This window comes from Lathyrus oleraceus, chromosome 5 (assembly GCF_024323335.1).
Source record: "Lathyrus oleraceus cultivar Zhongwan6 chromosome 5, CAAS_Psat_ZW6_1.0, whole genome shotgun sequence".
Taxonomy (NCBI): Eukaryota; Viridiplantae; Streptophyta; class Magnoliopsida; order Fabales; family Fabaceae; genus Lathyrus; species Lathyrus oleraceus.
Window position 1 is genome coordinate 248,905,702 of NC_066583.1, and position 22,600 is coordinate 248,928,301.

At 36.1% G+C, this 22,600-nt stretch overlaps 2 protein-coding genes and 1 pseudogene across 2 annotated transcripts; 2 read left to right on the plus strand and 1 right to left on the minus strand.

The window, feature by feature from the left end:
- The first annotated feature begins 6,881 nt into the window (after positions 1-6,881).
- Positions 6,882-11,258, plus strand: LOC127083542 (zinc finger CCCH domain-containing protein 40). The gene is made up of 4 exons (XM_051023850.1): positions 6,882-7,232; positions 7,676-7,945; positions 9,054-9,277; positions 10,201-11,258. The coding sequence occupies exons 1-4, from the start codon at positions 7,128-7,130 to the stop codon at positions 11,096-11,098; spliced, it is 1,497 nt and encodes a 498-aa protein (XP_050879807.1). The 5' UTR covers positions 6,882-7,127; the 3' UTR covers positions 11,099-11,258.
- A 3,672-nt stretch (positions 11,259-14,930) lies between these two features.
- LOC127083541 (neutral ceramidase 2-like) lies at positions 14,931-17,994 on the plus strand (annotated as a pseudogene).
- On the minus strand, positions 17,987-20,736 carry LOC127083543 (alcohol dehydrogenase-like 7). Its single transcript, XM_051023851.1, has 9 exons — positions 20,477-20,736; positions 20,218-20,401; positions 19,733-20,058; positions 19,489-19,571; positions 19,239-19,314; positions 18,995-19,059; positions 18,692-18,787; positions 18,447-18,611; positions 17,987-18,225 (listed from the first exon to the last, which is right to left on the minus strand). Exons 1-9 carry the CDS (start codon positions 20,508-20,510, stop codon positions 18,109-18,111), a joined length of 1,146 nt encoding a protein of 381 aa, XP_050879808.1. The 5' UTR covers positions 20,511-20,736; the 3' UTR covers positions 17,987-18,108.
- Between the last annotated feature and the right edge of the window lie 1,864 nt (positions 20,737-22,600).

The following is a 22,600-nucleotide window of genomic DNA, read 5'->3' on the forward strand; positions in this document are numbered from 1 at the left end:
CCTGAAAAAAAGGAAAGGACAAGACGGGGTCTCGCAACCAAATCTTGGGTTCGGGAGTCGATTATGCGAAGGGAAGGTATTAGCACCCCTACGCATCCGTAGTACTCTACGGGATCCACTTTTGTAGTTCTTGTCTAAAGGGTGTGAGTTTATCTTGTGCTGTTTAACAAAAAAGGGGTTAAATGAAAATGACTCGCGCGGATGTCGCATCCACTGCATACGTATCTCATCTGAATATGAGAATCAGAGTCTTCGTAGCTCGGCTGACCTATGGGTTAGGGGAATGTGTGCTCTCTAAGACATCGGGTCTTATGCCTACGTATCTCATCTGGAATGAGAATCAGAGCAAGCCGTAGTTCGGCTAACTACGGGGTTATGGATTGGGTTTTGGACGAACGACGTTACTACGCAATCTACCGGATGCTCGACCTTTGAAGACTTACTCACCTGTAGTAGAAGGAGTAAACGTGTGTTTAGGAGAAGAAAAATCAATGAAGGGTTAGAGTTTGGGATGCTCATGCAAAAAGGCAGTCCTTGGCGAAGGAACCTGTAAAAAAAATAAACACACAAAACATTGCATCCTATCGAGGTCTTCCAGCTAGGAAAGCAGTAAAATGCGGGAAAAATATAAAAGTACCACGCGGATGAAGATCCGAGGTAACAACAATTAAAGGAACGATAAATCCTGAGATCCTTCCAAGCTAACATCATCAAAGAAAGTGGGTAAGTACCGGTAATCGGAATGAACCTCCAGGGAGTATCCCACAAATAAAGTGGAATACCAGGCAAACCATCTCTGCAAGAGTCATATGAGCCCTCACAAAACAAAACTCAACAAACAGGTTAGAGAAACAAAATAGGGCAACCAAGAGTTTCCCCCAAATCAAAATGTAACCACATGAATCATGTCCTTTCAATTCACAAAAAGCTCACAAAAAGCAACCAAGGGTAGGAGGCCTAAACCTCTTGTCAAACACATGCATCAAAAGGGTATCAAATTCACCCATAATACTCATACATTTAGAGCATTCAAATTAAAGGCATAAAGATGATGGATATAGGGCAAACCTGATTGGAGAGCTTGATTGAAATTGAGTTGCACCCGTGAGGTTTACAAAACAATCTTTAGGGTTTATGTGAGGCAGAGGTGATTCTGTGCAGTTGAGTTCCCTTCAGGGTTTGGAGGCTGCTCTGAGTTCTCTGTCAGGTTTCTCTCCAGGTTTTGTCCAGGGTTTTGTTCCAAGGAAACCTCAGAGTGTTTTGCTTCTCTTCCTTTTTCTGTCTCCTTTGTTTCAATGAAACTCTAGTATTTATAGCCTAATATTGGTAGCTTAGTGGGCTTTTGAGAGAGGTCAAAGTTTGAGATTTTTTCTTTTATTTATTTATTTATTTATTTAATTTTTTTGTTTTTTTTGTTTTAAATAAAGTTTCTTGGATATGATTCTGATTGACATGATGAAATGCAATATGAAATGTTAAATGACCTAAAAATGAATGCATGAATGAGGAGGGCAAATTTTGGGGTGTTACAGTTGGTGTTGGTAGGATATCAAAAAATTGGGCAGACATTTGCAAGGGGTTAACTCAGTGAAGACTCTTTAAAGATGCAGTTGAAGATAAATATTTATGTTATGTTTATTTTTATATTTTTAAGAAGATATTTGTATGGTGTTGTATAACCATCATGTCATATGTACTGTAATGTAATGAGTGGATCAATTACTATTTTGATATGTAATGAATGTAATGTACTGCATATGTAATGAGATGTTTGCAATTACTCTTTGGTGAAATCTGTATGCATTTCTATGTACATACATGTCACAATTATGCAGAAGTATAGGTCATAATTTGTCAATTAATATGCCACCTTATGTCAAAGTCATAAGTCACATTATGTCCAAATTATTGGCCATACCAAATTATAGTACATTACATAACTGAATGAAATCATAGGTTATACCAAATTATAGTACTTTAGATAACTTAACCAAATTATAGGTCATACCAAGTGAAACTTACAAAATCAATTAAACCAAATTATAGGTCATACCAAGTGAAACTTACAATCACATACACTGGATAAAGCATTATTTGACATGGAAAACAATATGCATTGATACATCAAATACTTTTCAAGCATACGTGGAACTTGGCCCTTTGTCTTTGCTTGCTACAACCTAAAACTTTACCTTGGCCATGGAATACCTTGCATCAGATCACAATGCCATCATTATCAGGTCATGCCAAAATCATGCAACTTGCAACTTGCCTTGCATCAACCTCCATCAAGTCACCATGAGCTGAACTCCAAACATCTTTCCCTGCTTGCTTCAAGCCACCTACTAATGGCCTTGCCATCTGGCTACTACAACATCATACATGATGACTTGCATCAACAACATGTCATAATTGACCATGTATTAAGACACATTTGCCTTGCCTGTTGTAGCAACCCAATGCACACCAACATGACCATCTGCTGCAAAACAATGCCATCATGCCTCAAACCAGATTTTGCAGCAGCGCAAACATAGCAAACAACCAGCTTGCACACTTGACACACAACTGCAATCATCCTGCAACAAAGCTAATAGGAACATGCACTGCATAATGCTTGAACTCAACATTCTGCAGCAAAACAACTCCAACCTGCAAGCAATATTGACGCTACATCAAACCAGCAAAAACAAACTGCATCATCTTAATTAATCAACATTATCCACATCAATCCAATTATGTCATCAGATAACTGAGCACTACAAAAATTGGAAAAGATTTCAATTCAAATCTGGTTAACCTATTGGACACTTCAATCCATTTAAAACAAATTCAGTTAAACCACTTTCCTTCAAACCAAATTTCTCCCCCTCATTTAACACTCAACTAAACCTGCAATTGACTTGTTTCTAACTGAACTAACAATTTCGATTTCATTCCAAAGATTATCAACCAGCCGTCACAACAAATCATAACTAACTGACTCAGTGAGTAACTCACTGAGTCCAGTCCAACTAACTCCTAGCCAAGCCTAACTAATTCCTAACCTCTATCCAAACCTCAATCCAATCATAACCTTAGGCCTATAGATCTTTCAATCCCCCTATTTTCAAAAGGATCTTCACCTTGACTGAAGAATTTTTGAATCTCTCTGATTTTCTCTCAACCTCACCTATAAGCACTCTCCCAAAGCCATTAAAGCTTATCATCAGAGCTTCAATTCGACTTGTGCTAAGCCTTTCAGAACAACCACACCAAACCAAAGAATTGGGGAAGAAGAAAGCACAAAGAAGAAGAAGGAGAAGAATACAAAGAGAGGATCAAGAATTCAAAGATTTTGTACCTGAAGAAGGTCTGGTATTCTTAGTCAACATCTTCGTCTTCAATTTCAACAACCTCCGGAACACTTCTCCGTTTCGTAGGTAGTCTTTACTCTTTGTTTTACCTTGAATTCATTGACATCATATAGTGGTTAGGGTGAGGAGTTGAAGCCCTAACACGAATGGCTTTAATTCTTCTTGATCGTTGTTTAATTTGCATTTTAAAGGTTAGGGTTCGTGCATGTTTGGATTCTACTAGGGTGATTTGGTTGGAATTAAGGGAAATCAGTGAGGTATTCATGGAGAGGGGGGTTGAAACGGTTTAGATGGTGTTTTCAATTGTGGTTTCTGGTGGCCACCGCCGCCAGAGACGATTTCCGATGCGGTGGCCCATGACGGCTTCACATGAGCAGGACCAGGGGTGACAATTGGATCCATTAAGATAAAATCCATCGAATCCATCCATCCACCAAAAAATCCATCCAATCCATCAATTACATAAAAATCAAGTTAATGGATTGGATTAAATCCATCCATTTATAAGAATGGATTTGATTAAATCCATCCATTTATAAGAATGGATTGATCCAATCCATCCAACACATTTTAATGATCCAATGGATTTTTTTAATCTAATTTTAAAAAAATGAATTTTTTCAAATATTAAAAAATTATTTTTTTGAAAAATACAAAATTATTATTTTTTTCGAAAAAAAAATCGTTTTTTTTAAATACAAAAAACTGATTTTTTCCAAAAATTTTAAAATCATTTTTTTTGGAAAATACCAAAATTCGATTTTACTTTCGAAAAAGTTATTTTTTACGAATATAAAAAAAATATTTTTTCGAAAAAAAAACAATTTTTATATTATTTTTTTCCGAAAATACAAAAATATGTTTTTTTTCCCGAAAAAAATGTTTTTTTTAGAAAAAAACTGAACTTTTTTTCATTAAAATACAAAAAAATATTTTTTTTTTCAGAAAAATATAATTTTTTCAAAAAAGAAAGTGATTTTTTTCAAAATTAAAAAAATTGAATTTTTCAAAAATACAAAAATTAATATATTTAAAAAAACTATTTTTAAAAAAAAAAATGGATGGATGGATATCCATCCGCTAAAAATATGATAATGGATGGATTGAATGGATTTTATTCTTAATGGATGAATTTGATTAGATATTTTTAAGAAACTTTTAGTGCATTGTTAATGGACTATTTGATTGTTTTGATCCATCCATTAACGATTCAATCCATATCCATCCAATCCATCCATTTTGCCACCCCTAAGCAGGACCTGAGCTGGAATTTGGATCCTGGTGCGCGTTTTGACTTAGTTTTAATTTCATCCAATTGCCCACGTGCATTCTCACTTGCGCCTGCTGACTCATTCTAGCACATGTTCATTGTGCTTCATTGAACCATGGCTTCCAATGTTTTGATGAGCTCTATCCCATTGGGCCCTAAACCAATTCAGTGTCATCACCTCATGTTTGGTCCTACACCCCATGACCGAAGGCTAATTTCTGTTGGGCCTTTTAGTCAAGGCCCACACGTCCATCTCCTTCCAGACCCCTGTTCAGGGCCCACGCCCTCATATCTGGCCCATTCTCTTTCTTAGTTTAATTCTTCTTTTTTATTATTATTTTGTTTTATTATTATTAGTTTTTAATTATTGTTAATTAGGTCAATTAAGGAATAACAATTAGGATTAATATTTTAGAATTTAATTATGATTAGAATATTAATTGTTAATTAGAATTGATTGTTTTAATTAGAAATATTTAGGATGATTGATTTTAATTAAATTTAATTATAGTTTTAATCCCTTAATTGTTTTCCCATGTAATTAGACCATCTTAACCCTAGGATTTTAGTAGTGAAATTCATGTTCCCTTAAATTAGGTTTTAGGATTAGTGATCAAAAGATATTTTGATTAGCTAAATCCTTTGATTCATGTATAATCTCATAGTCTAGTTAAGTGATCAAAAGTCTCTAGATCAATTGATAAGACTCTTTCTGTAAGTTGTGGAGCTCGAAGCCTAAAGTCAGACTCTCAATCAAGGCATCCCCAGTCAGATCAAGCAGCGGATCATTCAAGATACATCAAAGGTGGTTCTTCAAGAGTTTGTTAATCAAGGTTAAAATTATGTGGTACGAGCCTTAAGCAATAAAGAATGAATGAGAGTGGAGAATTCCATTAACTCATGCTGAATATCTTAGGGTACGGGACGCTTGACCCAGTTGCTCATCCTATTCGCCTTTATTCATAGACTTTAGCATAATTTAAATCATATGATTGACAAGTCTCTCTCTCTCTCTCTCTCTCTCTCTCTCTTCACAAAGCAGTAGTGTAACAAACAAAGGACTCCACCAATAACCTATCAATCATAGTTCATATTGTAAGACACAAGCATTAAGAAATAGAGAATGAATGAGAGTGGAGAATTCAATTAACTTATTATGAATATCTTTGGATACGGGACGCTTGATCCAGTTGCTCATCGTGTTCACCTCTATTCATAGACTTTAGTGCAATTCGAATCAAATGATTGATAAGATATTCATCATCACAGGGAGCAACAAAGGTTCTCCTCCAACAACTTGAAATTTAGGATAAGAGCTACACACCACGAGCCTTAAGTAGTAAAGAATGAATGAGAGTGGAGAATTCCATTAACTCATTTTGGATATCTTTGGGTACGGGACACTTGACCCAGTTGCGCGTCGTATCCACCTTTGCTTATAGACTTTAGTATGATTCTTATCAAGTAATTATCAAGTCTCTTCATATTCAATTGATCACTTCTTTTGCCTCATCAATCATCTTGTTGTCAACCCTAGTGGTCTGAACTACGAAAGCTCTGACTTTCTCATTGCACTGTGAGAATACGTAGGCAGGAGAATTCAGATTCTTCACGAGCTACCCTATTTATTAATCATTCATTCTTCATTCCATCAATCAATACCATCTTTTTGAGATCAAATATACTTCTCATTGGACTCCATGTACACCCTTTTAGGACGATATAACGGCAGTCCATCTCATGAATCAAGAGTTGTTTGGATCATACCCAAACATTTAATTCTTTCTTTTCGGCTAAGACACTTGTTTACTTTCGGTTCAGAGTTTATTCCTTCATGGATCCAAGATACCATTCTTCTTTGATCGCGAACTGTTTGTTCCCTAATAAGTGATATAATGTTCCTTGTACTCAACAATACTTTTTTGGGCCCCGTATATACCCTTTTAGGACGATATAACGACAAACCATTTTGTGAATCAAGAATTGTTTGGATCGTATCCAGACATTTAATTCATTTTTTTTTGTAGAATATTTCAGATTTTTCAATATTTGCGATATGAATGCAAACTTTTCGGTAAATATAAAAAACTCGTCCAGAGAATTTAGTTTTAACCACCGGAAATATTAAATTTTACAGTTTTGTAGAAATATAAATTTTGATTAATAAATAATAAATGAAACATTTTTGTAAATAGAATAATATGTGGAAGTGCCGGTTATAAAAAAGGGGTGGCAAGATTAAATTCCCTTAGGGTGGGAATATTTAGGCCCATAAATAGCCAAGAAAGAATTGAATCGAAAGTCATCTTTACTCTCGGATTTTCAATCAGAGATTCTACCTTTTTTATTCTTCTTTTTTTCCCTCGATAAATTGTGAATTGGAGTCTGTGTCACAAAATAGAGAAAAACCATATCTCTATAATCGATTTTTGTCACTCTAGCGTAAAGAGAAGAGGTTTTGCGTTGAACCCTAACCCTAGAGAATCCCAAATCGATTTTACATGGCACATCGTTTGCTCAGAGATCACGAAGCCGATGGCTGGGAACGTTCCGACTTCCCCATCATCTGCGAATCCTGTCTTGGTGACAGCCCTTACGTTCGAATGGTTCGTCCTCTCTATTATTCCTTTTCCATTCATTTTTGCTTTTTAGGGTTATTATTGGCTTTACAACTGATTATTTTGAACATAGCTATACAAAATGGGGTTGTTTTTGTTTTCCCCTAAAAATTCGTTTACTATAGTTGAGTTGTTGTGGAATAGGAAGCTGAAATCAGATCTGTGCATTTTATTTCGTTCCACGTTTTGTTAAACCTTATCTATGACCTACTAACAAGAATTGTGAAGTACAATTTCCAATAGTTGGGTGCTTGTTTTGAAGTTTTATTACACTGAGGATTAAAAAATTATCATAGATATGTATATGTAATTTGAGCAGCCTCAACCTTTGAAATAATTTTCATGTATCGGCATGTTTCATTAGGTATGAAATAGTGGGTTTTCAATTGTTTGTGTAGTTGTATTTATCTTATGTTTATCTGTGGATGCAGACAAGGGCTGAGTATGATAAAGAGTGCAAGATTTGTACAAGGCCTTTTACTGTTTTTAGATGGAGACCTGGTAGAGATGCAAGATATAAGAAAAGTGAGATCTGTCAGACATGTAGTAAGTTGAAAAATGTTTGTCAAGTATGCCTTTTGGATCTTGAATATGGACTTCCAGTTCAAGTCCGTGACACAGCTCTCAGTATCAGTTCCAATGATGCTATTCCAAAGAGTGATGTTAATAGGGAGTATTTTGCTGAAGAGCACGACCGCAAGGTATGTATTTGTATAATGAGTTGTTATCATACTTATAGTTGATGATAGCTTAACATGATTAAAGATGGGAAAACAATATTTTGTTTTGAAGTTTAACTTTAATGCTTTCAAATTGCTAATTATTTGCTCGTATGGTTGGGGTTATTCTTTAAACTTGTATTAAAAAAACCCCAAATAAACAGTTATCTCATTTTTTATTTTTTATTTTGTAATTTTGGATACAACATGCATCTGCAATGCAGTAAGTTCAATCAATGTCTGATTGATCTAATTTTGCAAATTGAATATATTGATGAACTTTGACAAATTTCAAATACACATGCATCTGCAATGCAGTAAGTCTGGAATTTGTCATCATATACTTAACTTTTGAATTATGGCTTTATTTTGAACTTTGATGCATTTTGGCTAGTACTTAGTGAATGAAAGAATTCTGTTTTTTCATTTTAACAGAACTAGACTTCCAAACTTACAGACATACTCACAAAGTACTTTTAAAAAGAAAGCCAAAATATGATAATTTGTTCACTGTTTTGGACGGAAAAACACTAAAAATAAAATAAAAGATTTGTTTGAAATTTTAAATTATGTTAAACGACCCATGATGCAGTTTTGCTTATATTTTGGTATGTTCCAACTTATGAACATCCTGACATGCACTGATGCACAGATTTTTGACACTTTTCCTTAAAAAACGTTTCTTCAAAGAAAACAGAGAAAATGAGTGAAGTGTAACTAGGGGAGAAACAAATTAATATAAAAAACAATGAAGAACTTACAAGGGTGTCCATACCCATTCTCTTTTCTCTCTGCCTGTTGGAAATGGTAAGTTTGGTAATGCCTATGAAACATGCAGTAGCAGAGTGTCACATATATGCCATAAACATGATCTTGTCTCAAAATTCTAAAAGGTGTTAGAATGAACTTGTATATGTGGCCATTTCAATGCAACCGAATGGATTTAGATCTTCTGAGAATTTAACATTTCTGCAGTGTAGTGTTTTATCAAATTACTATATCTCAGAGAAATTTCTGCACTTTTTTTACCCAGTTTCTTTGGTCATTAAGCCATGCTGATCTTTTTACTAACAATGTAAGCATGGTGCAGGCTAGAGCTGGTATAGATTATGAGTCCTCTTTTGGTAAAGCACGCCCAAATGATACTATTCTGAAGCTTCAAAGAACAACACCATATTACAAAAGAAACCGGGCACATATTTGCAGTTTCTACATAAGGGGTGAGTGTACCAGGGGAGCTGAGTGTCCTTACAGACATGAGATGCCAGTAACTGGTGAACTGTCTCAACAAAATATCAAAGATCGTTATTACGGGTATGCACATTTGTCAATGACTTCCTTATTTGATTACTATGGATCTTCATGCCTGGTCTTGCTTTCAAATGCTCTTTTATTTTTCCCAAAATAGTTTTGCTTCGTATTGTCATTGACTTTATTACTTTATTAAGCATTCATTTGGTTCCGCAGTGGCTGTTCACCATAATGACCTGCTGTGTGTTAATGTAACAGCACTTCATTTTTTTGTTAACTGCAAAGTCAGCATGGTGGTATCTTTTATACAGCAAAGTTATACTATGGTGGTGCTTGTAGAAACCTTTATTCAAACACTAGTCAAGCTTCATCCTACTAGGTGGTGTCAGATATATGGGATACATGAGCTATATAATTCTTTTATTATTTGAATGTTATTTTTCAATATTTATGGATGTGTGGAACACTTCTTGATAGCTAAGTTTCTAACTTTTGTTAGTGTCTGCCTCATTCTTCGTTTCCTTCTGCATAGGGCTAAACTCATGCATCATTGTGTTTGGTTTTTGGTGAAATGGGAAAGCACAATTTTGACTTTTTGTGTCAATTTGTTCGTAATTGTTACTTGCATTAACTGCTTTTATGTAGTATGAGATATTTTTTTGACATGTATGAAGGAAGATGCTTCTAGTATGCTCTAATATTAATCCTCTAATATAGCCAAAAGTGAAGGAAGGAGATGACCATTGATAAAAAATATATGTTTTCAACTTATTGTAATGATAAACGTCTGGTTCCCATGTTTTTATTCCATCACGGGCTAACTAGTGAGATAAGTCTCCGTTATTAAAAGTTAAAAACTTTCCTTGTTATTGCTGTTACTGGCGACACTTTCATTTGTTTAGTTTGTGGCTTTTTTTAATATTGCTTCATGCTTTAAACATCGTTTTTATCGAGAAACATTTGGTGATCATGCCTTTGAATTGCAGAGTGAATGATCCGGTGGCTATGAAGCTACTTGGCAAGGCAGGAGAGATGAACTCGTTGGAGGTTCCCGAGGATGAGAGCATTAAAACACTTTACATTGGTGGACTTGATGCTAGGGTTACCGAGCAGGATTTGCGGGATAACTTTTATGCCCATGGAGAAATTGAGTCCGTCAAAATGGTTCTTCAAAGGGCTTGTGCTTTTGTAACATATACAACAAGAGAAGGTGCAGAAAAGGCAGCAGAAGAACTCTCTAACAAACTGGTTATTAAGGGCCTTAGGCTAAAACTGATGTGGGGCAGGCCTCAGACAGCCAAACTTGAGTCTGATGGTTCTGATCAAGCTAGGCAGGCCTCTGTTGCTCATAGTGGGTTGTTGCCTCGAGCAGTTATATCACAGCAGCAGAACCAAGACCAGACTCAAGGAATGCTGTACTATAACAATCCACCTCCTCAGCAGGAAAGGAGCTATTACCCTTCAATGGATCCTCAAAGAATGGGTGCTCTTATTCCATCTCAAGATGGTCCTCCTGGTGGGCCTTCTGGATCAGGGGAGAACAAACCCCCCAATTCTGAGAAGCAGCAAATGCAACATTATGCCCATCCTATGATGCCACCTCCACATGGCCAATATCATCATCAGTACTATCCTCCATACGGTGGTTACATGCAGCCTGTTCCCCCTTATCAACAATACCCACCACCACCACCATACAATGCTGCAATGCCTCCATCCCAACCACCTGCTGCTAATCATCCCTATCAACCTCCATCCCAACCACCTGCTGCTAGTCATCCCTATCAACCTCCATCCCAACCGGGGTCTTCACAGTCAGGGTCTGGACAAGCTGTGTCTGCACCAGAAACTGGAACATCATCATCGGGTTCACAGCAACAATAAAAATGTAGTTATTTGTAATACAATTTTTTTCCTTGAAGTACTGTGTTGACATCGAAATATATTTAGGCTCAAGCATTCAGTTTGCCATCTCAACTAGCTTGATATTATTTTGCCTTGTAGTTTGAACAAATTATTTTATGATTTGATTGTGTTTTTGTAACTTTGGGTTCATACAAGTTATTGTTTTTCAACTCTTTACTCCTTGAGTTTCATACAAGGTAAATGCTGATATAACTTAAACAACATGGTTTTCTTATTCTTTAGCCCAGCTTGTGATTTAAATTTCTAAGAATGAGAGAGGGTCTACTAATATGTACATTACCATTCTGTTGAAATAAATGTAATTGTAATATGAAGCAAATGGTTTATGGGTCTAAATTCCTCGAAATTTGAATTAGTTTTAACTATTTCATTTGTTCAAAACATGATTATTATTATACTATAATACTATTGATTTTTCCATATATATTATGTTATTTTACCATATTTATTAATAAGAACATTTACAATTTATAATTTAAATATCTAAAAATTGATCTAAATTAATCTGCATGAATTTAAATCAAATTGTATTAGGTTTTTTAATCCGTCCTTTAAAATTATATGAATAATTTATTTTTGGGTCAAATGATCTTTCGATTAAAAGTCAATTCAAACTGGACCACGAACATCACAATAACTTGATATGTTATCGTCTATGTGGACGTCTTGTATTTGCAAGTTCGGGCATTGCCACGTTGACATTTTGGTCAGGGATGGTTCACCGCACTTTGTGGACGCCTTGTATTTGCAAGTTTGGGCATTTCCACGCTAGCATTTTGGTCAGGGATAGTTCACCCCACTCCATCCCATGTAGTACTCCCAAACTCTATGAAAATTAAAAAAATATCATTTGTCATTGTCTGAAGATTGAAATACAAACGCACTCCAACATAACAGAATCTGAAGTGGTTCATCAGCATCTGAAGGCATCAGACTCTGAAGGTTCAGACTCTGGTCTCAAGACTCAGCCTCTGATGACAATTCATATTCTGAAAGGTTGAAAGGCATATGATTCGTACACTGTACTAAAGCAGACTTGTCTTATCAAAGTCCTGAATTTCTGGACAAAGTCAACTAGGATTTCGTTTCGCAAGGCTAAAGAAATAGAGATGTGACATCTTTAGCCTGTTCTACCTTTTTGTAGATACATAGTACTTCAAAAGATGCTGTGAATAATGCTATTATTTAGTGGACAAAACTTCAGACAAAATGCTAGTCTCCAACACTTCTCTTGGCATACCTTTTCACTAAATTTGCTCGTTATGTTCAAACCCTCCAACGACTCTTTCTCAGTCTCTATAAAAGGAAGCTAAAGTCTCAAAGGAAGGTTACAACATCATAAAGCATTTGAAAGATCTTAAGCATAACTCTGAGCTATTATTTTTTGTAACTGTTATTGCCTAAAGATCTTAAGATTTATTATCTTAACTTATCTTAGAAATCTTAAGAGGTTGTAGAACCTTTGTGATTATTGCATAATTGTTATACTTCTGATTATGTATCAAAGTATAATAGTTATCTTTTCTACTAAATTTTTGTTTAACGTAGAGAAAGTCTCTTGCCTGCGTGCTTGAGCAAGGAAGTCTTTGTCTGAGGACTTGAGCAAGGAAGTCTCTTTGTAGGTTGATTGAGCAAGGAAGTCTCTTGTCTGAAGATTTGAGCAGAAGTGTCTTTCTAGGTTGATTGCGCATTGAAGTCTCTCGCAAGTGTGCTTGAGAAATTCAACCCCCCTCTCTTGTGTATTTTTCTCACATTCACTTTTAAGGCCAGTTAGGATAAATTTTTGAAGAACTATTTCATGTTTGTCAAGAATTTTATCAGATACATCTTTAACAAGAGCAATATGATCTCTCTCAAGAGCTTCATTCTTGTTTTGAACACATTTTAATTCTTATTTTGAAAGATAATATTGCTTTATTAATATTTTCATGTGTCAGGCATTTTCCTGGCATCAACTCATAAGATATTGAATAAAAACAATCAAATTAGAACGAGATAACTTAGAAAATACCTTATCCTCTTCAGACTTTGTACCAGAATCTGAGTCAGATTCTGCTTTAGAAGATGTAAGAGCCATCAAAGCTAAATTAACTTGTTCTTCATCTTTCTCAGATTCTTCTTCATTGTTAAATTCTTCTCATGTTACCATGTGGCTCTTCTTGAATCTGTTTTTGAAGCTGTCCTTCTGGAATATTCCTTTCTTTGACTTGTCCTTTTGCACCTCTGGATATTTAGCAATGAAGTGGCCAAACTTCTTGCAGTTGAAACAACTATTCTAAGCATCCTTCTTATCTTCTGAGCTTGATCCTTTGAAGCCACTGCTTCTACCAGAGAATCTTTTGTTCTTCTTGACCAAGTATTGAAATCTTTTAATCGTCCGAGTCTTCTTCAGAATCTTCTGATTGAGAAGCTTCTTCAGAGTCTGACTCAAAAAACTTGGTTAACTTCTGGAAGTCCTTATCAGATTCTGAACCAGAATCTGACTTAGAATATCAGAGTTGACAACATCGAAATGTTAAGATCAGAAACAGGAAAGTAAAGGCAAGGAACACGCACCAGTTATCCCGATTCCTCTAACAACTTGAGAATAGTCCAATTTCCTTGTACTTCCAAGAGATTTTCACTATAACCAAACTGATTACAAATACTCAAGCACCAAGCAAGAGACTTCCAATGCTCAAATCCACAAGTAAGAGATTTCTATGCTCAAACACAAAAGTAAGAGACTTCAATTTCTCAAACCCATAAGTAAGAGACTTTTATTCTCAAGCACACAAGCAAGAGACTTCAAATGCTCAAGCATTCTGAGGGAATGAAGTTAACAAATATCTCAAGTGCAAGTACGTCTAACGGCTCCTCACAATCAACTCCTAACATATATATATTCAGAGAGAGAGAGAGAGAGAGAGAGAAGAGAGAGAGAGAGAGAGAGAGGAGAAGAGAGAGAGAGAGAGAGAGAGAGAGGAGAGAGAGAGAGAGAGAGAGAGAGAGAGAGAGAGAGAGAGAGAGAAGAGAGAGAGAGAGAGAGAGAGAGAGAGAGAGAGAGAGAGAGAGAGAGAGAGAGAGAGAGAGAGAGAGAGAGGAGAGAGAAGAGAGAGAGAGAGAGAGAGAGAGAGAGAGAGAGAGGAGAGAGAGAGAGAGAGAGAGAGAGAGAGAGAGAGAGAGAGAGAGAGAGAGAGAGAGAGAGAGAGAGAGAGAGAGAGAGAGAGAGAGAGAGAGGAGGAGAGAGAGAGAGAGAGAGAGAGAGAGAGAGAGAGAGAGAGAGAGAGAAGAGAGAGAGAGAGAGAGAGAGAGAGGGAGGGAGGGAGAGAGATTTTATAATTAAATAAATAATTTTATTATAAAAGTGATAGGTTAAATTTTAAAATACAGTTTTAAAAGTGGAACTTTTATGCTTAAAATTAATTATCAAATCAAAAACCAATTATAAAATTCAAAATTAATTATACATATAATTGATTTTGAAAAACCAAAATTTAGTTATGATAATTAATTTTGAAACAGAACTACAACCATTTTCCCATACTCTTGAATTGAAGTGAAGTTTACATTTGGCGACTATGTTCACTTAAATCCCACAATAAGAGACAGAAGAATACTTTGGATATGACTTCCAAATTCTTCTTTAACTAAGCAATAATATTAGTTAATTAATGTCAACACCAAATCTTAGGATTCAACAAACTATGCTAGCTCAAGTTGTATGCAAATACAAGAAATTCTCAGCACTACTTATTAACCAAATATATATAAAAAGATCAATGAACTAAAATCTAAGATCACCAACAAAATGGCACAAATTCCAATTATTACTATTTTAAGTTTTCTATGTCTTTGGATTTGGATGCAAACCACAAATGGTGAGTACTTAATTGGAGTTGGAAGTTATGACATGACTGGTCCTGCTGCTGATGTGAACATGATGGGCTATGCCAGCATTGAACAGAACACAGCTGGTATTCACTTCAGGCTAAGAGCTAGAACTTTCATTGTGGCTGACAATCTTCAAGGTCCTAGGTTTGTTTTTGTTAATCTAGATGCTGGAATGGCTTCTCAGCTTCTGACTATTAAGCTTCTTGAGAGACTTAAATCAAGGTAAAGCAAATTGAGCAAACAAAGTTTCTCTCAATAACATTATCCAATTTTTTGTCATGGTTGTTTTTTGAAGGTTTGGAAATTTGTATACCGAAGAAAATGTAGCTATCAGTGGGACTCATACACATGCTGGCCCTGGTGGTTATCTTCAATATGTGGTTTATTCTGTAACTTCTCTTGGTTTTGTGAAACAATCCTTTGATGCCATTGCTAATGCAGTAGAACAAAGCATTGTTCAAGCTCACAATAACCTCAAGCCCGGTTCCGTTTTTGTAAACACAGGTGAACTTTTTCTAAGTTTATCTCATTGCAATATTTTCTTTGTTGTGTCAAGAATTCGCCAATTGAGCGATTCTTTCTCGCTTTCGTGTGTTTGATTGTTCGCATAGGAGATGTGAAGGAAGCAAGTATAAACAGGAGTCCGAGTGCGTATCTGCTAAACCCGGCAGAGGAGAGATCGAGGTATCCCTCCAATATTGACACACAGATGACCCTTTTGAAGTTTGTGGATGGTGCAAGTGGCGAAAGTAAAGGAGCATTCAGCTGGTTTGCGACGCACGGAACCTCCATGAGCAAAAACAACAAGCTTATCAGTGGAGATAACAAGGGTGTTGCTGCTAGACTCTTCGAAGATTGGTTTACTTCTCAAAATAGATCTTTATCCCCAAACAGCAATTCCACAGAACCAGGCATGATCAAAATCTAATCAATATTTTGTTTCAACTAGTGTTATGGAGAGATTGATATAGAATTGTATATTTTATGAACAGATATAGGAGAACTAGTGAAGAAAGCGCGAACGATTAAAGCCACGGGAGGAAAGGGTTGCAACCAAAAAACAAGCCAAGCGTCTAAGCTGAGGAAAAATGACGGATCCTTATTTGTTGGAGCGTTTTGCCAATCAAATGTCGGAGATGTGTCACCAAATGTGTTAGGAGCGTTTTGCGCAGACAGTGGAAAACCATGTGATTTCAACCATTCTTCATGCAATGGAAATGACCTGCTTTGTGTAGGAAGGGGACCAGGGTAATGTAACTCGTCTCTCGACTCCAACCAATTAGGACGGTTATTTTTTATAGCTTGTAGAAAAAGTTGTGCAAGTTATATGCTTATAAGTTATAATTTTGCATGGAGCAGCTTCCCAGATGAAATATTAAGTACAAAGATCATAGGAGATAGGCAATTCAAAAGTGCTGTGGAACTATTTGAATCTGCATCGGAGGAACTTACGGGGAAGATCGACTATCGCCATGTCTATCTGAATTTTACAGACATTGAAGTTGAATTGGACAGCAACAAGGTTGTTAAAACATGTCCTGCAGCTCTTGGTCCTGCTTTTGCAGCAGGCACAACCGATGGACCAGGTGTTTTTGGATTTCAACAAGGCGATACAGAAGTTAGTATCCCTATAGTCATTCTTCGTGCGACAAATTTCTCAAGGATAACAAAGTTCGCCAACTTATTTTTTCATGTGAACTATTAATTAATTAAGAAGCATTTGTGCAGATTAGTCCATTTTGGAAGAATGTGAGAGATTTTCTAAAAAAACCAAGTCAATATCAGGTAGATTGTCAAAATCCAAAGCCGGTTTTGTTGAGCAGTGGAGAAATGTTCGATCCTTATCCATGGGCGGTAAGTCTACAGTTAAGTAATTATCAGTTCTATCTATAAATAAAGATATCAAAAACTTGCATAGCATTGTACTGACCAAAATAGTTTTTTTTTCATGGATTTATATAGCCAGCAATTCTTCCAATTCAAATTCTGAGATTGGGAAAACTGATAATTCTTTCTGTACCAGGAGGTTTGTATTCTTGCCGCTGTCGTGCTATTTCTATATTCAAAATGGATTCAGCGTGATTTTTACCATTGTTAAGTACATAATATAAGAAAAAGCACATGCTCTAACCCTTTGAGTTTTTGTAGAGTTCACAACAATGGCGGGTAGGCGGCTAAGGGAGGCGGTGAAGGAGACGTTAATATCGAATAGCGATGGGGAGTTCAATAATGAAACACATGTCGTTATTGCGGGATTGACAAATACTTACTCCCAATACATTGCAACTTTTGAAGAATATCATCAGCAACGGTATGAGGTAAGCCCAAACCGAAGAGGATGCGAAATTACTATAAAGTGTAAACCTATTGGAAATCCATATTTTACGGAAGCAATTGGTTTTGAAGAAGTAATATAAAATGTGCAGGCCGCGTCTACGCTGTACGGTCCTCACACATTATCAGCATACATCCAAGAGTTTAAGAAACTAGCACAAGCAATGGCTAAAGGCGCTAAAATCAATGGAAATGGTCCTTCCCCACCAGATCTTTTATCAGTTCAAAAAAGCTTTTTACTTGGTCCCTTTGGAGACTCAACTCCAGACGGAATCAAATTCGGCGACATGAAAGAAGATATAGCCTTTCCACAAAGCGGCTATTTTACTAAGGGAGATAAACCAAGTGCTACATTCTGGAGCGCCAATCCAAGATACGATCTTCTAACAGAAGGCACATTTGCTTCCGTGGAAAGGCTTCAAGAGGAAAGATGGATTTCGGTTCATGATGACGATGACTTAAGCTTGTTATTCAAGTGGAAAGTAGACAATACTTCCTTTCATGGTTTAGCTACCATAGAATGGGAAATACCAAAAGATGCTATTTCTGGAGTATACAGACTAAAACACTTTGGAGCATCAAAGACCACTATAGCCTCCCCAACTAATTACTTTACCGGTGCTTCAAATGCATTTGCAGTGCAATAGAATAGCATCTTTGTTTTATTGAATGTTCTAATAAAATACAAACGAAAACAGAAGTATCCAATATTGTTATTATTGCATACAAAGATTCAAGGACTCGGATACATAAGAATTTACTCATTTGTCCATCCAAATCACGCATCGAAGACATTCTCCATTTCTCAATAAATCAAAAGCTTTATTGATGTCCTTAAACTCCACTTCATGAGTGACAAATTCATCCAACTGAAGTTCCTGTTTATAAACAACGCAAAACTCAATAGGCTTGAAATGTCCTTATCGTTACTATTTTCACACAATTATTACTATTATGTATCATAAGAATGCTAGAAACAGCGCCAAGAACATAAAAATAGTCAAAGAGTGTGATGCTAGCATTTGTTATGGAATATATCATAGTAAATGGTACAAAGAGCATAGTCCAAAAATGGATTGAAAGAAATTGCATACAGTACCTTGTCCTTGTATCGCTTGAGTAGAATGGGAACATGAGACTTAGGTTTGAGGCCTCCAAATAAGTTTCCCTGAAGGGTCTTCCCATCATGAAGAACCTCACTAGAACTAAGGCTCAACTTGGATCCAGGTTTATCCAATCCTAAGACAATTGTTTTTCCCCAACCCTGAAAACAAAACATTGGTTTTCAACTATTACATGCTTTTGAGAAGGTTAAGTGTCAAAAACTGAGAAGGTGACATGTACCTTTCTGCAAGAAGCATATGCTTCATGCACTAATGACGCCATACCGACACATTCAAAGCAATAATCCGCTCCCCCATCAGTCATCTCTATGATGATCTGCTCAGCAGCCACATTCAGATTTAGTTTGGCAGACAATTAGTGAAGTCATTGAATTCATAAATATGCTTAAAATATTTGAAGTTTCTTATAATCTTTAGTTTCATTCTAAAAGAAATTATCGTATCTACTTCCTTTGGAACACGAGAGCGGAATTTAAAGACTCATAGTAAATAAATTAGAAACTAAGCTTTCAAGAGACTAGACCTGGCTCACAGGTTTGTTCATACATTCTCCAGTATGGACAAAGTCCGTGACCCCAAACTTTTTACCTGATTGAATAAGAACAAACACATGAAATCAGATTCTGAGTTCTTGAATAGTGATAACAATAAAGGAAATCGAAACTGGAACAGATGTGTAATTCTAGTATCCAAAGTTAAAAAATATATATTTGATTTGATTTAATGGTTGATAATGATGCGAACTTATTAAAAAAAACATTGCATACCAACTTCAAATTTTTCTGGGTTGACATCTACACCTATAACCTTAGTTGCTCCACAAAGTCTAGCACCCTCAGCAACCTATGAAACAAATCAACTGTGCGATGAGTATTTTGATAGACACATCCATCTCGAAGAAGATTTGAATATGTCCGTTGAGGTTACAATGTGAAACTCTTACTGCTAAGTTAGCAACTCAAAACGCAAATAACCATAACGTCAAACAAAAAAGAACCATGTTTGAGAACTTCATACCGCTAGTCCAATAGATCCCATCCCAAAAATAGCTACCGTAGACCCTGGCTCCACACCTGCAGTTCTCCAAGCAGCACCTACTCCTACAAATGGAATTTTAAACAAGATTTCTAAAAACATCGAATTAGATGAATACTGTTAACTTGTAACGCAAGCAACCTTTCGTTTATTCTTGATCATAATTTAGAATGAATATTTTTCATTTCTATTTTGTTATTAGTGTTTGCTGTGTCAAGGAAATTACCTGCTCCTATACCACAACTAAGAAGGCACGCCCTTTCGGGAGGAACTTCTCGGTCAATCTTTGTTACATTGGCAATGTCGACCACAGTGTACTCGCTATAACTTGAGACATTCATGAAATGATATATGATCTCTCCATTTGAGTCGGTGAATCTTGAAGCACCGTGTCTTGGCATCCAAGGGGAAACCTTGAAAGGGAAATTAGTACAGAGGTTGCTCTTGGTTGATTTGCAATCTATACACTCTCCACAATCTGGTAGGAAAATCGGAATAACAACATCTCCTTCTGTAACTTCAGTTACGTCCTTCCCTACACTTTCTACAACCCTATGTCACATAAAAATTAGTCTTCACCGTTTGATTGTGTAGAATAGATTAATCGACGCACAATAAGGCAAAACATTTGCAGTCAATACGACATAAGAAAAATGAAGAAACATAAACAGTCACAAACTTAAATCATAAATGCAGAAATTAGACACTCACCCAGCTGCCTCATGACCAAGAATTCTCGGGAAAATGCCCGGAAGGTCCTTCATGTTGGAAAAAGCGAGATCGATATGGCAGATCGATGAACACAGAACACGAATCCTGACCTCGCGAGCCATTGGTGGTGCCACAATGATCTCTTCAATCACCAATGGCTCACCAGGTTTTCTTACAACCGCGGCTACACAGCATTGCAGTGATCAGAACAGAAGAAATGGAAGAAGAAATTAAGAAATGCAGCATGAAGTAAGTATACCTTTACATCTTATAGGTTGGCCTTCTTCTTCCATGGTGAAGTGGTTTCTCTCACAGGCTCTGCACTGCGAGAGTGGTAGTTGTATATGAATGAATTCATAGACTCTTCATCTAGCATGTGATAAGATGGGACCTCTTTTATTCATTCAGTAATTAGAGTGGTTGAAGCAGCTAAAGTATCTATACCGACAAATGAGCAGAAACAAAAATCAACCGTTTTATTCCTTTACAATTCAGTTTCATTTCAAGTGGTAAATTTTAAATTTGGCCGGTACATATCTTTGTTAAGTTTTTTATATCAATAAAAAAAACTATTGGAACATACTTCTAAATCAATTTGGGCCTTAATACAAATTGGATAGAGAAATTATCAATATACACACGACAGAAAAGGATAATTTCGTACACACTCCGTTGGGGAAGCTTACTTCCGGAACATATTGATATACACACGACCACCTTGTCGTTTCCTTTATTCCACATCGTTAAGAGCTTTCAAAATTTTTAACATTTTAATTTTATTTTATTTTTAGAGAGGGTGTCAGGGTAACTCTAGTAGAAGAGAATGGTTTGGATTGACCAAAATACATCTTAAAAACTCATTTTTAATCATTTAAAATCTTTGAGTCGACTCATGCTTTGGAGCGGTCGACTCATTCATGCATGCCATTTTCTTTGTAACTTACGGGTCTGATCAGGTCGAGTCATAGGTCGACTCATTTATGGAAAAACAAGATGAGTCGACTCATTCCCCTGTTGCGGTCGACTCATAACCTATTTTATTTGAATTGTGTTGCTGCGTGCCCTGTTGCGGTCGACTCATAACCTATTTTATTTGAATTGTGTTGCTGCGGGTCTGAATAGGTCGAGTCCCCAGTTTGAACAAGTCAAGTGATCGCTGATTTCACTCATTTTTCTGCGGTGTATTTTTCCTAAAAGTTCTGATGTGTTTTTCACTTGGTCCATCCATTATATATATATATATATATATATATATATATATATATATATATATATATATATATATATATATATATATATATATATATATTCTTGAGTAGGGATACAATGAATAGAGTTTGGGTAGGGTATTATAATACTCGTTCCCATACCCGCAGTTGGAAAAAAATCCCGTACCCGAGCTCATACCCGCATGGATAACAATATTGGCACCCGTGCCCGTACCCTATGGATATGTAAGTACCCGTACCCGTTACCCGCATTTCTAATAAAAATAAATATGTCAATTATAAAATATCATATTATTTTAAGTTTTTAACAATATTAAAAAAAAATTTAAAAAATTTGCTGTTGAATTATGAAATAAATGATCACTTATATTAAACATGTAGTAGTTTAAAATTGATGTATTTTTAAAAATGAACACATATTTATTTTTATATAATAATATAAACTAAAATATATAAATATATATTGTGCGGGTATGTGGCGTGTTGGGTACTAAGGTGCCCATCCCCGCACCCATCCCCACTTATTTAAGTGGGTAATTATCCGAGCCCATGCCCGTACCCATGTATGCGGGTTTTTACCCTACCTGTTGTGGGTATTTTTGTGGATACCCACTGGGGATGGATCAAATTTCCATCCCTATTCTTGAGTCTCATTTTTATTTTTATTTTCAACAAGAAAAGCAAAAGATATACACTAAAGTTTATCTTCATCTTCATTCTTTATTGCATGTTTCAACAACTACACATAACAATTTTTGTTGGTCATAGTGCATTATTGTGGTGGTAACGTCCAAATAGGATTATGTATCTTGGTTTGGGTAGAGGTTTTTAGTGGATTTTTCTTGAATAAAATCGTAGGGTTTTGCCCTCCAAGATTTGAGGGTTTTTGCACAAATCTTTGCTTCATAGATTCAGCCGAGTGAAAGGTTTAAAGAACGTTGGGTTCATTCGAACGAGTAACGGTCACCCGAAGATTGTGAAGAAAAGTTTGGGTTCAAGCGTGTCGCGATCGTAATCAGCCGAGCCATAGTTTTAGAGAACTTGGAGTTCTTACAATAAGGTAGTTATAATCAGAGGTAGTTCGAAACGTTTGAAACACCTAGTTCAACTCGAACCAAGGGGAGAGAAGTGAATAAGATCTACAACAACACTTA

Coding starts and splice junctions, on each gene's coding strand:
- LOC127083542 (XM_051023850.1), top strand. CDS start 7,128: ATGGCACATCGTTTGCTCAGAGATCACGAAGCCGATGGCTGGGAACGT. Junction 7,946..9,053: donor CTGAAGAGCACGACCGCAAG/GTATGTATTTGT, acceptor AGCATGGTGCAG/GCTAGAGCTGGTATAGATTA. Junction 9,278..10,200: donor ATCAAAGATCGTTATTACGG/GTATGCACATTT, acceptor TTTGAATTGCAG/AGTGAATGATCCGGTGGCTA.
- LOC127083543 (XM_051023851.1), bottom strand. CDS start 20,510: ATGGAAGAAGAAGGCCAACCTATAAGATGTAAAG. Junction 20,059..20,217: donor CTTGGTCATGAGGCAGCTGG/GTGAGTGTCTAA, acceptor TATGTGACATAG/GGTTGTAGAAAGTGTAGGGA. Junction 18,612..18,691: donor CATATGCTTCTTGCAGAAAG/GTACATGTCACC, acceptor TTTTGTTTTCAG/GGTTGGGGAAAAACAATTGT.